This window comes from Delphinapterus leucas, chromosome 20 (assembly GCF_059928025.1).
Source record: "Delphinapterus leucas isolate spDelLeu-1000000601 "Yukka" chromosome 20, BTC_Dleu_Yukka2, whole genome shotgun sequence".
In the NCBI taxonomy this organism is placed as follows: domain Eukaryota; kingdom Metazoa; phylum Chordata; class Mammalia; order Artiodactyla; family Monodontidae; genus Delphinapterus; species Delphinapterus leucas.
Window position 1 is genome coordinate 3,744,624 of NC_143148.1, and position 12,361 is coordinate 3,756,984.

The 12,361-nt window shown below is 56.3% G+C and overlaps 2 protein-coding genes across 3 annotated transcripts; one reads left to right on the forward strand and one right to left on the reverse strand.

Annotated features, from left to right (window-relative positions):
- Positions 1–4,967: 4,967 nt before the first annotated feature.
- On the reverse strand, positions 4,968–7,776 carry RPL28 (ribosomal protein L28). 2 transcript variants are annotated; one of them, XM_022586058.3, is made up of 5 exons: positions 7,648–7,776; positions 7,226–7,314; positions 7,007–7,130; positions 5,313–5,431; positions 4,968–5,099 (listed from the first exon to the last, which is right to left on the reverse strand). In XM_022586058.3, exons 1-5 carry the CDS (start codon positions 7,721–7,723, stop codon positions 5,010–5,012), a joined length of 498 nt encoding a protein of 165 aa, XP_022441766.1. In that variant the 5' UTR covers positions 7,724–7,776; the 3' UTR covers positions 4,968–5,009. The 2 variants fall into 2 exon arrangements, with proteins under 2 accessions (XP_022441766.1, XP_022441767.1); XM_022586059.3 differs by lacking the exon at positions 7,648–7,776 and adding an exon at positions 7,499–7,633.
- Positions 7,777–9,090: 1,314 nt separating this feature from the next.
- Positions 9,091–12,247, forward strand: TMEM238 (transmembrane protein 238). The gene is made up of 2 exons (XM_022586057.3): positions 9,091–9,701; positions 12,125–12,247. Exon 1 carries the CDS (start codon positions 9,158–9,160, stop codon positions 9,692–9,694), a length of 537 nt encoding a protein of 178 aa, XP_022441765.1. The 5' UTR covers positions 9,091–9,157; the 3' UTR covers positions 9,695–9,701; positions 12,125–12,247.
- The last annotated feature ends 114 nt before the right edge of the window (positions 12,248–12,361 follow it).

Here is a 12,361-nt window from a genome sequence, read left to right on the forward strand (position 1 = left end):
TTTTATTTTTATTTTTTGGCCACACCATGCTGCTTGTGGGATCTTAGTTCCACGACCAGTGATTGAACCCGCTCCCTCGGCAGTGAAAGCGTGGAGTCCTAACCGCTGGACCGGCAGGGAATTCCCATAAACCATAAACATATATTCTTTTACGTCCAGCGTTTCATGTGTATAACACAGCACGTCGCACCTGAGTTTTTTGACTTAGCACATCTTGGCCATCTGTCCTGCAACACTCACAGCCCTTCCCTGCCCTCAGCTGTGCCCTAGTGTATGTCACACTGAGCTGGAAGGAATGACCTTTGTGCATGGATCCCATGGCACACAAGGAACAGAGTCAACCTTTTCAAGTGACATCCCTGTGCCAAAGGGCACATTCATTTGTAATTCTGTACAGACATGGCCAAACTGTTCCCCGTGGGTTCGTACCAATTGACGCTGTCAGTGACGTAAGTGTGCCCATCCCCCCCACAATGGACTTAAGTGCACTTTGATTTTTACCCAACTTTTGGGTGTTTCTCAACCTGAGAGGTGAACACTATCTTAATCTATCTTTAAAAGACTTTTTTTACAACAGTTTTGGGGTTACACAGAAATCGTGAAGACAATAGTGTCCCCCCTCCCCCACCCTTGGGTGCATCTCCTCCATAAATGCTACACTAAGCGAAGGTACCGAAACAAATGTGCTGGTTTTGCTGTGAGAACCTGGCCAAGGGCCACGGGGGTAACATACAGTCAGGGTGAACTCAGCAGGCCTGGGGTGCTCAAGGCCCACAGGTGGATGATTGTGAACAGTTTTCAAGATGAAACACAAGGGACTTCCCTGGCGGTCCAGTGGTGAGGACTCTGCACTTCCACCGCAGGGGGCACGCGTTCAATATCTGGGCAGGGAACTAAGATCCCACATGCCAGGCGGCATCGTCGGATCCGGGGCTGGGGTCCTGGGCTCCTTGCATGTCTCCAAACCACGTGCTCATGTCATTTTCATAATTAAAGACTTTAAAGAATAGATTTTATTACAGCAAATGACTACAAGAGAAACAAAGAGATTTTTTAAATTCCTGGACTGGGAAGAAACAGCCTGGAGGGAATGCAGCAGAGGACACAGCGGTGTATTCACAGAACTCACGTAGACTGGGAGCCACGGGCACTAGCGTGTGTGGATTTGTCCTCAAAGTGCTCGGAAAAACACGAGCATTGTTTTGTGTACAAATAGTTATAGACACGGGAAGACATTTGTGATTGTTTTGAGTCCATCTCCTCAAGATAATTTATAATAAACTGTTCATTCATGCAAGGAAGACTTGTGGGCTTGTCCTGGCCGGCCATGTTACAAGCTTTCTGCACATTTAACCACAAGAACCTTAGGAAGTAAGGTCTATTCATATGCACGTGTCACAGGCACAGAGGTTGAGGAGTGATGGAGCCCTGATGTATCTGAGGTATCCGTGAAGATGGAACTATAATCAAGGCCAGTCCTTCCCATGAACAGAGCATGTCTCAGCCCCCAGTTTCCACTGCTCTGAGTGACCTTGTGCGGGGTAGCTGCCAAGGGTGCGCCCTACACTCTGCAGACATTCCCCGGATTAGTACTGGAGACAACAGCAGCAAACTAAACCAAGATCTCTGCATTGCGGAGCCCTGAGGAATCAGACGCTTGAAACAACCTTACTGTTTCAGCTGTAGGGAAACTGAGGCGCAGAGAGACTAGTGACTCACGCAAGCGCAGGAACTGGCAGATGTGGAACTGGAGGGGGATGCTGTGGGTGGTGGGGGACAGGAAGGGTGCGGGCATCTCTCTGGGCACTTGCCTGTAATCTCACTGCCTCCTGGCCCCACTGTTCCTGCCGAGAAGCCAGCAGTTAGTCTTACTGCAGTTCCCTCGCACGTGAGGTGCTCTTCTCATGCTTTCCAGATTCAGCGTTTTTACTATGATGTGTCTGGGTATTTATGATTTTTTAAATCTTGTATTCTTTATTTCCTTTTCAATTTCCACGCCAACATACATCACTTGCGAGAAAACAAAGTTTGCATAGATGGCCCCCCATACAAACCACACCTGCCGCCAAGCTCTCTCCTTCCCCAGGAGGGAGATGGGCAGCTGAGGCCTGTAGTGCCTGCAGCGCCTGCAGCACTGGGGCTCCAGCAGCAGAGCCTCAAGACTGAGACCTGCTCCCTCCCACCAGCCTCTCCTGGTTCCCCCTCACCGAAGTGCCATCCATACCCCTGGCATGGCATGCCCAGCCCAGCCACCCTTGATGGCCTGGCCACCCGCAGGGCTAGAGGTCCAGAGACTGACTGAGGCTGTGTTATGAGGAGGAAACTGAGGCCACAGAGGGAGGTAGTTATCTTGGGGGTTCAGGTGACCAGCCGGACTCCACGTGGGCTAAGGGCCTAGGGGCAGACAAGGAGAGGGACACCATCTGACGACCGGCCGCCACATGGGTGAGCAGATGCTCAGCGCTGTGTGCATGTGGTATGCTGCGGTGCCAGGCTAAGTACTGCCTCACAGGACACTCCCGCTAGATGGACTTCAGTGCTGTGGAGAAAAATGAAGCCGGTGTGGGGGTGGGTTTTGATTTTTAAGAGTGGCCAAAAGAGGGACTTCCCTGGCAGTCCGAAGTTTAAGACTTGGTGCTTCCACTGCAGGGGGCACGGGTTCGATCCCTGGTCAGGGAACTAAGAACCCGGATGGCGGCCAAAGGGGAAGAAAAGTGGTCAGGAGAGACCTCACTGCCCGGCAACATGTGAGAGTAAGAGGCCCTGGCTCCCTGTGGGGAAGCACCTTCCAGACAGAGGAACAGCTAGTGCGGATGCTCCCAGGCAGAACCGCGCTCTCTGGGTGGACAGCAAGGCGCTGGGCATCTGAGTGAAGATGGGCCCAACTAGCCAAGGCTGGGGGGCTGCCTTTCACTCGGAGTGGGATGGGAACCGTGGGAGGGTTTTGAGCAGATGTTAAGTCGCCTAAGTTCCACCTGCAACTAAGGATACCACTCCACCTGGGTTGAGGACAGACCCCAGTGGGGTGAGGGTGGATGGTCCAGGGGAGGAAGAGGGATTGGCAGGAAGCGATCACGTTCACGGCCACTGAGGAAGGCTGGAGCGGGCAACAGGGTGGGAAGGGGGTCAGGAACTGTCCAGGTGTGTGGAGCTCCTGGGCCCCAGCACAGAGCTGTGAAGTGGGGGCAGGGTTGTCATCTCTGCACAGGGTCCTCAGGATGGCAGAGACCTGAATCCTTGGCCCATGGCATAGTGGCTGGCACATAATAGGTGAATAGGAAACACACCAGGAGCAATGATGTGGGTGACCTTTACCCATCTGAGCCTCGGTTTCTACATCTGTAAGGCGGGGATGACACCTGCTTCATGGCACATCTGGGGTAGTCAGAGAAAACAGCCACTCCTCAAGTGTACATGTATGTACGTATATGTGTACACACGCACGCCACAGGCCCATCTGAATAGTTAGAGACGCCATCCAGCTTGTCATAGGCTTAAAACGCTACACCAACAGCTAATTACCACACTTACCTGCATTCTTTAACCCAGGGGTCCTCAAACCCTGGGCTGTGGACCAATACTGGTCCGCAGCCTGTTAGAACTGGGCTGCACAGCAGATGAGAGGCAGAAAGCAAAGCTTCATCTGCTGCTCCCCATGGCGCGCGTTACTGCCCGAACCATATTCCCCTCCCCAAGTCCCTGGAAAAATGGATTTCCACAAAACCAGTCCCTGGTGCCAAAGAGGTTTGGGACCGCTGCTTTAGCCCACTTAATTCTGACAAGAGGCAGAGAGCTCCAGTTACTTGCCCAAGGCCACACAGCTAGCAGCTGAGCTGGCAGAAGGACCCAGGCAGGTGCCCAGTGGCAGTGCCTACAAGGACCACGTCTCGGTTGTAATAAACACAAGGAAGCAACTAGGAGAACCGACGTTAGACCCAGTGGTCAGAAAAGACCTCTGAGGAGACAGAGCTGTGCAGCCTGGGGGAGGGCTGGAGAGAAGGCTGCGCTGGAGCAGTCAGGAGTAGCTGAGGGCAGTGGGGAGGGCAGTCACCTGCTGAGAGCAGGAAGCAGGTGAGGGACGGTCCTGCAGGGACGCTGGGCTCACCCCCAGTGCAGCAGGAGGCAGAAACACTTGGCCAGGTGGGCTCCTCGCCAAAAAACGGCTCTTTAAGGACATGCCTGCTGGCAGGAAGCCTGAGGCTGCCACCTTCCTCCTGGGTGGCGGGTGCAGCTTATGTCCCGCTCTCCCAGGTGTGGACAGAGTCCCACAGGCTTCTGGACTCAGGAGCTGCACTGGTGTCCGTGAGTGCAGTTCTGGGCCCAGACCAAAGGCCAAGGCATACCGAGGGCCCTGTCCACCCCCAAGTCCTAGGATGTTCACTTCACACCTGCAGAACCCCCTGGAGAGGCTGAGCTGCCCCAGGACCCACAGTGGGAGGGGAGGGCCAGCCTGCCTCAGGCTGGAAGAGGCTGGGGTCCCAGACAGCAAAGACCCAGACTGTAAATGCTTCCTCCTTCAAAGGCCACACTGCCAACACTGCTGTGACACAGGCCACAGAACTATACAGAACAGAAGGTGCGCTGACCCTTGGTCTAGATGCCCACCCCTCGGGAACCTTACACTAAATGTTAAAAAATCAAAAGTTTCCACTTAATGTCTCTTGAAGCTTTGTCATGCATCAGCAGAATATGAGATCATGCTGATTCTAGATTTTACTTAACCTGCAGTTCCTTTTTTTGCGGTACTGGACAATCACCTCTGAGCGTCGAATGTAAAAATTCACACCAACGCCAGCCCTCCGTGATGGGCAGAAACGATGGGCCAAGGACACACACAAAAGCTGGGGCTCAGCTCCCCCACCTGGACCTGGTCCCTCCAGACTCAAGACACTGGGACGACTGCGTGCTGCCGGCTGGTAGGGGAACCCCTGGGGACATGGCCTGGAGGGCAAGGAGGTTGCGGCAAGTCAGCTGACAGCTTTATTGCATTGGGGAAGGGGACAGATTGCTCAGGAGCTCTTGGTGGGGCGGGTCCGCTTCCTCTTCACCATCACAGGCTTCTGGCTGCGCAGGATGGCGCTGGCTCTGCGGATGGCAGCCTGGGAGGCGAGGCGGCCTCAGGTCACCCACCCCACCAGCTGTGCCCCCCACCCCCACATGCCTCCCAGATGGGCAACATTCCCTCTTCCCCAGAGCGCAGGTCCAGCTCCAGTCACCAGAGGGCCGTCCTTCACAGCACTGGCCAGGCTCCCTGGGTCCCCACTGTGTAGTTGCCTCCACCACCTGGCATCAGCTCTCCAGCCCCCACTCACCATACGCAAATCCGGGCGGTACTTGTTCTTTCGGATCATGTGCCGGATGCTGCTGAGGGTGGCCCGGGCATTCTTGTTGATGGTGGTCCTCACGTAAGAAGTGGCCGGCTTTCGCTGGCCTGGTGGGGTGGGGAGATGAGGAGCCCCAGGGGTCAGACGGTCTGGACCTTTCGTGCCCACCCCCGGGGTGAGGGCACAATCCCACCCAGAGAACCTGAGTGCCCGGACTGTGTGAGCCTGGGAGGCAGCCCCATCTCCAGGCATCAGCTTATAGGACAATGGCGAGGACAACCACAGGCCAGGCCCTGCACCTGTATAGGCATCTCCTCCCCAGCCTGTCTCTGAGACACAGCACTGTTCATCAGTGGAAGCAGACGCAAAAGGACCAGGACTCCCTTGCCCAAGGTCCCATGCACAGCTGTGTGACTCCAGGTGGCAAGCGCTCCCCAGAAAGCAGCTCTGGCTCCTCTCCCTTCCGCACCCTCCTGGGCCCTAGCTACCCGCTCAGCAACAAGTGTCTAAAACGCCAAGCTGTGAGGCTGGGGTGATGTGGAGCCACAGGAGGACCAGGGTAAGAAGAGTCCTGGGGAAAACACCTGCCCCTCACCTGTGCACAGGTAGAGTTGGACTCCCCTGCCCAGGATAAAAAGGAAAACACCCCCTTTATTGTGCCAAAGAGCTGATGGGGTCCCGGCTAGGATCCTGTGCTCCTGGGTTTCCCCCCAGATGCCAAGGTCCCTGTACCATACTGGGGACTTGATGTTAGCCTTCTGACCCCAGAGGAGAGCCCATGTTACCTCCTCAGGTCAACCAGATTCCTGACAGCCGAGGAAAAGCCACCCAACAATCCAAGAAGGGAAAGCAAAGTTTTTGGGACCCAGCGCACCAGACCAGGGTTCTCAGGAGTGTGGGAACCTGAGAAGCCCAAAAGCATAAATAACTGGTTGCTCCCGGGTCTGTGCTTCTGGGAAGGGAGGTTAACCGCCTTCCTCCTGAGAACAGAAGGCAGCAGATGTGGCTGCTGCTGTCAGTGAACAGGACACAGGGCTCAGAACCCAAAGAGAAACCGGTCCTCATCAGGGATCCAGGAAAAAGCTCATTCCTATCTGTTAAAACCCACTGCCCATCTACAAACAAAAGTGTTGCGGGTGTGATACCATGACTCAGCTATTACCAAGACACACCCCTGCCTCCCCTTGACCTCCTCTAAGAGTCTAAAAGAGCCTGTCTGGGCCTGAGACACAGGGAAGTGGGATGCTGAGCGCCCCATTCTGAGTCCTTGAAGCCAGAATGGGAGCCAAACTACTGCTTCAGACCCAAGCTGTCACTTCCTATGCGGGAGCTAGAAGGCGGCTCCCCATCTGTTTACCTGAATTTTCCCACCGGTGGAGACAGACTTCCACCTGCTTCAAGGATTTATTCTGAAAACATCATCAAACCGTGCAACCCTGTAATTTAACCCTAACAAGCAACCAGCGGACTTCAGGTACTTTTAATTTCTCCACTTTTTAGATGATAGGCTCACATACTGGTGGGCTAGCTTGGAGAGGAACCAGCCCCCCAGGTAAACGTCCTGACCCCAGGAATCCTCCATTCAATAGCAGAATCACTCCCGCGGCCCGACAGTAAAAAACCACAGCCCCCTGCCCCGGATGGGGGTCTGTTGCCTGGGCCCAACCAGGGCAAATGCTCACCGGATCTCCGCTTCATGACCACCACGACCCCTTTGCCGTCCGCCGCCGGCTCCACGCCCACAGTCTTGCGGTGAATGAGCCCGTTGTAGCGAAAAGAGTTGCGGGCCTTCAGGTTATTGGGTTCCTGGGAAGAAGGACGCAACGCGGCCGTGAAGAGGAAGGGGGCACAACAATCGTAAAGGTCCCTCCCTCCGACCCAGCCGTCGGGGCCCCGCTTACGGTGCTGTACGTCTGCTTATTCCTCTTGATCAAGAAGCTGGAGCAGTTCCGCACGACCATCCATTGCAGATGCGCGGACATGGCGGCAGCTGCGGAGAAAGGGGCGCGGGAAAACGTCAGGGGCGCAGCAGGCCGACGCCGGACAACAGAGGAAGGCTGCATTTGGGGACCTGGCGAATGGGAGCACCGCGTGGGCCGAGGTCGCCTAGAAATTTGCCAGGCGGGGCTGGGCGGCCTAAGGTGGAGGCGCTAACCGGGGCGGCCGAGACTAACCGCGGAGGACGAGAGATGAGAATCCACAGCGACCTAAGGCGGCGGGGCCGGGGTGAAGCCAAGAGCGCGAGAGGCGCAGTGAGAGAGGCAGGCAGGGGCACAGACACCCGGTGGCAGGCGCGAGAGGCGGTCACGCGGACGCAACTCACCTCCTCTCGTGGCGGCGGCCGGATACGGAAAGAGGCAGGCGGAGGGCGGGGCGACGCCTTTAATAGCAACACGCATTTCCGCTTCCTCTCAGGGTACGCGCGCGCCGTCGCCTGTCCCCGCCTCCTTCCGCCAGCCTCCGAGGCAGCTCGTTCGGCTAGTTCCTCCAGTCAGTCTCAAACCGTTCGGGGACTTTCGGAACTCTTCGGCTGGGGACCCGAGGGCGTGTTCTCGACGCGGAGTTGGTACAGTTCCGAGGGCCCTTCGTGTGTTTTCGGAACTCCACGGCTGGATTTCCGAGTGTGTCCCTTTCCAGAAGTCCCAAGTCCCCTTCCTCAACGGCTTCTCTCCAATATTGCCACTCAGAGCTTGGCACAGGATGGGTGCTCAATAAACATTTGTTTTATGAATGAACTTGTTAGTGCGTGAACTATTTAAACCACACAGGGACTTCGGGTGCTTCCAGGTTCTTCGTAGACCCTCGGCTATTCCCGACGAAGGCAGCAGGCTCGGTCGGACATTTTCGGAACTCTCCGGAAACACTCTTCCGAAGGGCGGCCGGCTTCCCTCTTATTGGCCCATGCCCGCTTCGAATCTCTTCGGAAACACTCGGTCTCCATTCGGCCATGTTCGGAAACCTTCGGCTAACCCCGGGAGCTCCCTCTCAATTCGCCCTCCCCAGTGTCCTCTTAAGCTCCTACACTATTTCGAGTCTAGAGAGAAGCCGGGCGGACCCTTCTCGCAGACTGCCACCCATTTCCTCTAAGGGCGAGGTGTGTTTGGAGGAAAAGAGATTTGCCTGGGAAAGGTCTTGGTTTCTTTAAGGGCCTGCATACCTGTTCGCCCAGCTTATTTCCTGTGCCTCGCGGACTCCGGCCCTATTCTCCCCCTCCATTCCGCCCTATGTCACACCCATTACACTTTAGGGAAGTTTATTTTCTGTTGTCAGGGTCCTCTTTAAGGGGCAGGAGCCTCGCCTGATATACCTCTGAGTCCTCAGCCTCACCAGCACAGGGCCTGGAGAGACTCCAAGTGAACAGAAGGAATGACGGTGCTTTATGTCACCTCCATTAGGGCACCTTGAGTTGTGATTATGTCCAGAAACTCCTTGAGGGCAGGGGCCTTGTCTGGCCCATCTCTGTGCCCTTGGACTTCGCCGTAATGAGTCCTGACAGTCCAGAGGCCCCAGGAGAAATCTGAGCAAACAGGAATGTTGGGGTTTGCCCTGCTGCCTCTATTAGAGCACCCCGGATTTTCACCATGCGCTGCTTCAGGGTCCTTACGATGCAGGGGCCCTGGGCCGCACTAATCTGTGCGCCCAGCTGCCCCCAGCATCGGCTTCTGAGGGCCAGGGCGCCCTCGGGCCGGGCCCGTCCGCACCCAGCCCAGCTCAGGTGACCAGGCGGGTGCCGGGCACACCTGGCGCAGTCCCCTGACCCCGCCCCGGACCGGGCCGCACCCGGAACGCGGAACGCTCTCCGTCGGAGCCAGCCGCTGCGGTGGAGCAGGTCCATGGCGGCGGTGTCGGCGGTGTGCGCCTCGCAGGGGCCCCCGCCGGGCGCACCGTCCCCGCCGGCGGGCGCGCCTGTGCCCGCGTCCGGCCTGGGCCGCTGCCGGTTGGCGCTGCTGCTGGCCGTGGCGATGGACGTGGCGGGCATGGCGGCGCTGCTGACCGGCGTGTTCGCGCAGTTGCAGGTGCGCGGCCGCGACTTCGGCGACCTGCTCATCTACTCGGGCGCGCTGCTCGTCTTCCTAAGCCTGCTCGGCTGGATCCTCTGGTACACCGGCAACATCGAGATCTCGCGCCAGGAGCTAGAGCGCGACTACGGCCTGCGGCCCTCGGCGCTCGCCCGCCTCGCGCGAAAGCTCTCCCGCCGCTGGTCGGCGCCGGCTTCCTCCTCCGCCGGCCGGCGCGCCGCGCCCGGCTCCTGGGGAGGGCGCCCCGCCGCCCGCACGCCCCAGCCGCCCGCCGCCGGCTCCCGCCGCGTGCGCCTGCAGCTCGCCGCGCTCGAGGCCGGGCCTGGGGCGGCGTGTGCGAGCAAAGAGTGAGCCCGAGGTGAGGGGCGGGGAGGCGGGGAGCGGGGCGGGGCAGAGGGGAGAGATGGAGGGACCGAGGGACAGGGGGGAGATGGAGGGACAGCGGGAGAGATTGAAGGACAGTAGGAGAGATGAAGAGACGGACGGAGAGCTGGAGAGGTAGTGCGAGGGAGGGAGGGAGGGAGGGAGGGAAGGACAGAGGGGAGAGATGGAGAGACATCAAGGAGAGATGGAAATGGAGAGGGAAAGGTGCAGAGACAGAGACAATGGGGAGAGAGAGACAGGTAGAGGTCAAGATTGGAAGGCAGAGAAGCAAAGACTAGCAGAGACCCAGAGGATGAAGACCTGGAGACGGTAGGCATGGGTGCAGACTGGGGAGAGACAAATGAGACCCTGCCCCCAGACGTGCGTGAGGGCTGGAGAGTCACCTTTAGCTCCACCAACACTTGGAGATTATTCGTCCCTGTGCACCAGTCCCCAGGTGCACCGAGTCCTACTTCCCATTTAATCCTCCAAGTGTAACAGAGTCTCTGAGGTCACTGCTATTACTATCCCCATCCCAGGGAGGACACTGAGGCCCCAAAAGGTGCCACCTCTTGCCAAAGGGGAGGTACCTGTTGCACTCTCCAGAGTGCACTCCTCCGCCAGAGACCTGCTATGGCTCCCTGTTGCCCTCTGGTCAAATGCAAGCCGCTCACTATGGGTGTGTTTGCCACATCTCAGCCCCACATCTCCTGCCTTCTCTGCAGTTAGAATGACCTCCCTCAGTCCACGATGGCCAGGCTGTCTCACACCAACTGGCCTCTGTCCATGCCTTCACCTACACTGGGGGTGCCCTTGTTGTCTGCACTCCACTCAGAAAACTTACCAGGTGTCTTTTCAGATCCAACTGAACTTCAGTGCCTTTCTCTGGGTCTTCACATTGTCTGAGTTACCCTTGTTATTGCTTGTATCACTGTGTGTTGTATGTGTGTGTGCTGATACTGTCTCTCCCACCCAACAGGGAGCCCCTGGAGGGTAAGGCCTGGGTCCCTGGTGTCTTTGTTCTTAGCATGCCCCAGCAAAGAGTGAACTCAGGAAGTCAGAGGTTGATGATCCGGTGGGTGGGTGGATGGATGGATGGATGGATTGGGTTGATGAATGAGTGGATGGATAGATTGATTGATGGATGGATGGGTAGATGGAGTTGTGGGTGGATAGGTGGGTGGGTGGGTGGATAGAGGGATAAATGGATGAATTGCTTGATGGATAAATAGGTGGTGGATGGGTGGATGTAGTTGGATTGATGGATGGATAGATGAGGGTTAGATGGATGGATAAATTGGTTGATGGATGGGTGGGTGGATGGATGGATATGGTGGGATTGATACTGGTAGATGGGTGAATGCGGGGTTGTATGGATGTTTGGACAGATGGGTAAGTAGATAGATGAGAGGATAGATGCGTTGGTGGGTGGGTGGATGGATAAGTGAAACAATGGATGGATGAGTGACTGAATCAGTTTCTCAAATGGGGGTTACATAAAAGAATTAAATTCTAATGCCCTAAGACATTCTTTATAGGTGATGAATTAACTTTCCTTCTATGCATCCAGAAGGACAGTTATATACCCTTTTTTTGTGAGAATTTTGAGAATAGTCCAATCGTATGCTATGTTCTGTGGTTCAGATGAGGAAACAGTTTATGCATAGATGAAGCATGAGCTAACACAGAATTTGGCATACGATGCAGAAATAACCACCTGTGGTTAAAATTACCCCTGGAAACACTTTACCTTGCCCAGAAGTCTAACACAGCTGGGTAGACCTCTGCTGCTAGAACCACTTGCCAGAAACTGGCCAAGCTGACCGGCCTGTAGGCCCCTCTTAGAAGGAAAACGGGCCTGTCCAAACACAGGACTCCATAATGGCAGGGTGAGGTGATTCCAGCCCATGAGGGACAGAGAACTGGAATTTTAACAGAGGGTCCTGTAGGTCCTGGCTCTGGTCACTTCTCTCTGCCTCTGGGACCAAAATTAGTTGAGAAGATGTGCAGAGCCAAACCCATCCTATGTCATTTCTCCCCCCATTTCATCTTCTCTGTCTCTGCCTGTCTTTCTCTTTGTCCCTGTGTCTGTCTGTCTTTTTTTATCTTTGTGCCTCTATCCTTCCCTCGACATATTTGTCTCCACCTCTCTCTTTTTTGTGTGTAAGTCTCTCCGTCTCTGCCTTCCCTTGCCTCTCATTCCCCACCTTGTACCACTGAGTTCCGGTGAGTTAAAGGCACAGTCGCTGCCGCAAGTCAGGGCACGGAGTAATGAAGGAGCCAATGAGCAAGTGCGTCAGTCAATTGTGAGGGACTGAAGCGGGAGGAAAGGGCTCCTTCTCCTGGGTGGTGGTCCTGGGATGCAGGGATACACGCAGGGGTCCTGAGCAGCCACTAACCCCATCCTCCCTCCTACAGACGAACGCATGGCCACACCTGTCAGGACACGATGGAGATGTGCAGCTGCCCCATCACCATCTGGCTGCCAGGATGCCTACCTGTCCTCCATCTATCCTCCCCTGGATAAAGGGCTCTGCCTCACTGTGCTTCATATCTGTCTGGAGAGGGACGGCACTGGGGCAGGGGTGAGGGAGGGGCTGCCCAAGCCCTTGGGGACCTAGGAGCCTAGCTCCACGCTGTCGCCTCATGGAGGGG

Coding starts and splice junctions, on each gene's coding strand:
- RPL28 (XM_022586058.3), bottom strand. CDS start 7,723: ATGCGTGTTGCTATTAAAGGCGTCGCCCCGCCCTCCGCCTGCCTCTTT. Junction 5,432..7,006: donor GGTCATGAAGCGGAGATCCG/GTGAGCATTTGC, acceptor CCACCCCACCAG/GCCAGCGAAAGCCGGCCACT. Junction 5,100..5,312: donor ACCGCCCGGATTTGCGTATG/GTGAGTGGGGGC, acceptor CTCGCCTCCCAG/GCTGCCATCCGCAGAGCCAG.
- TMEM238 (XM_022586057.3), top strand. CDS start 9,158: ATGGCGGCGGTGTCGGCGGTGTGCGCCTCGCAGGGGCCCCCGCCGGGC.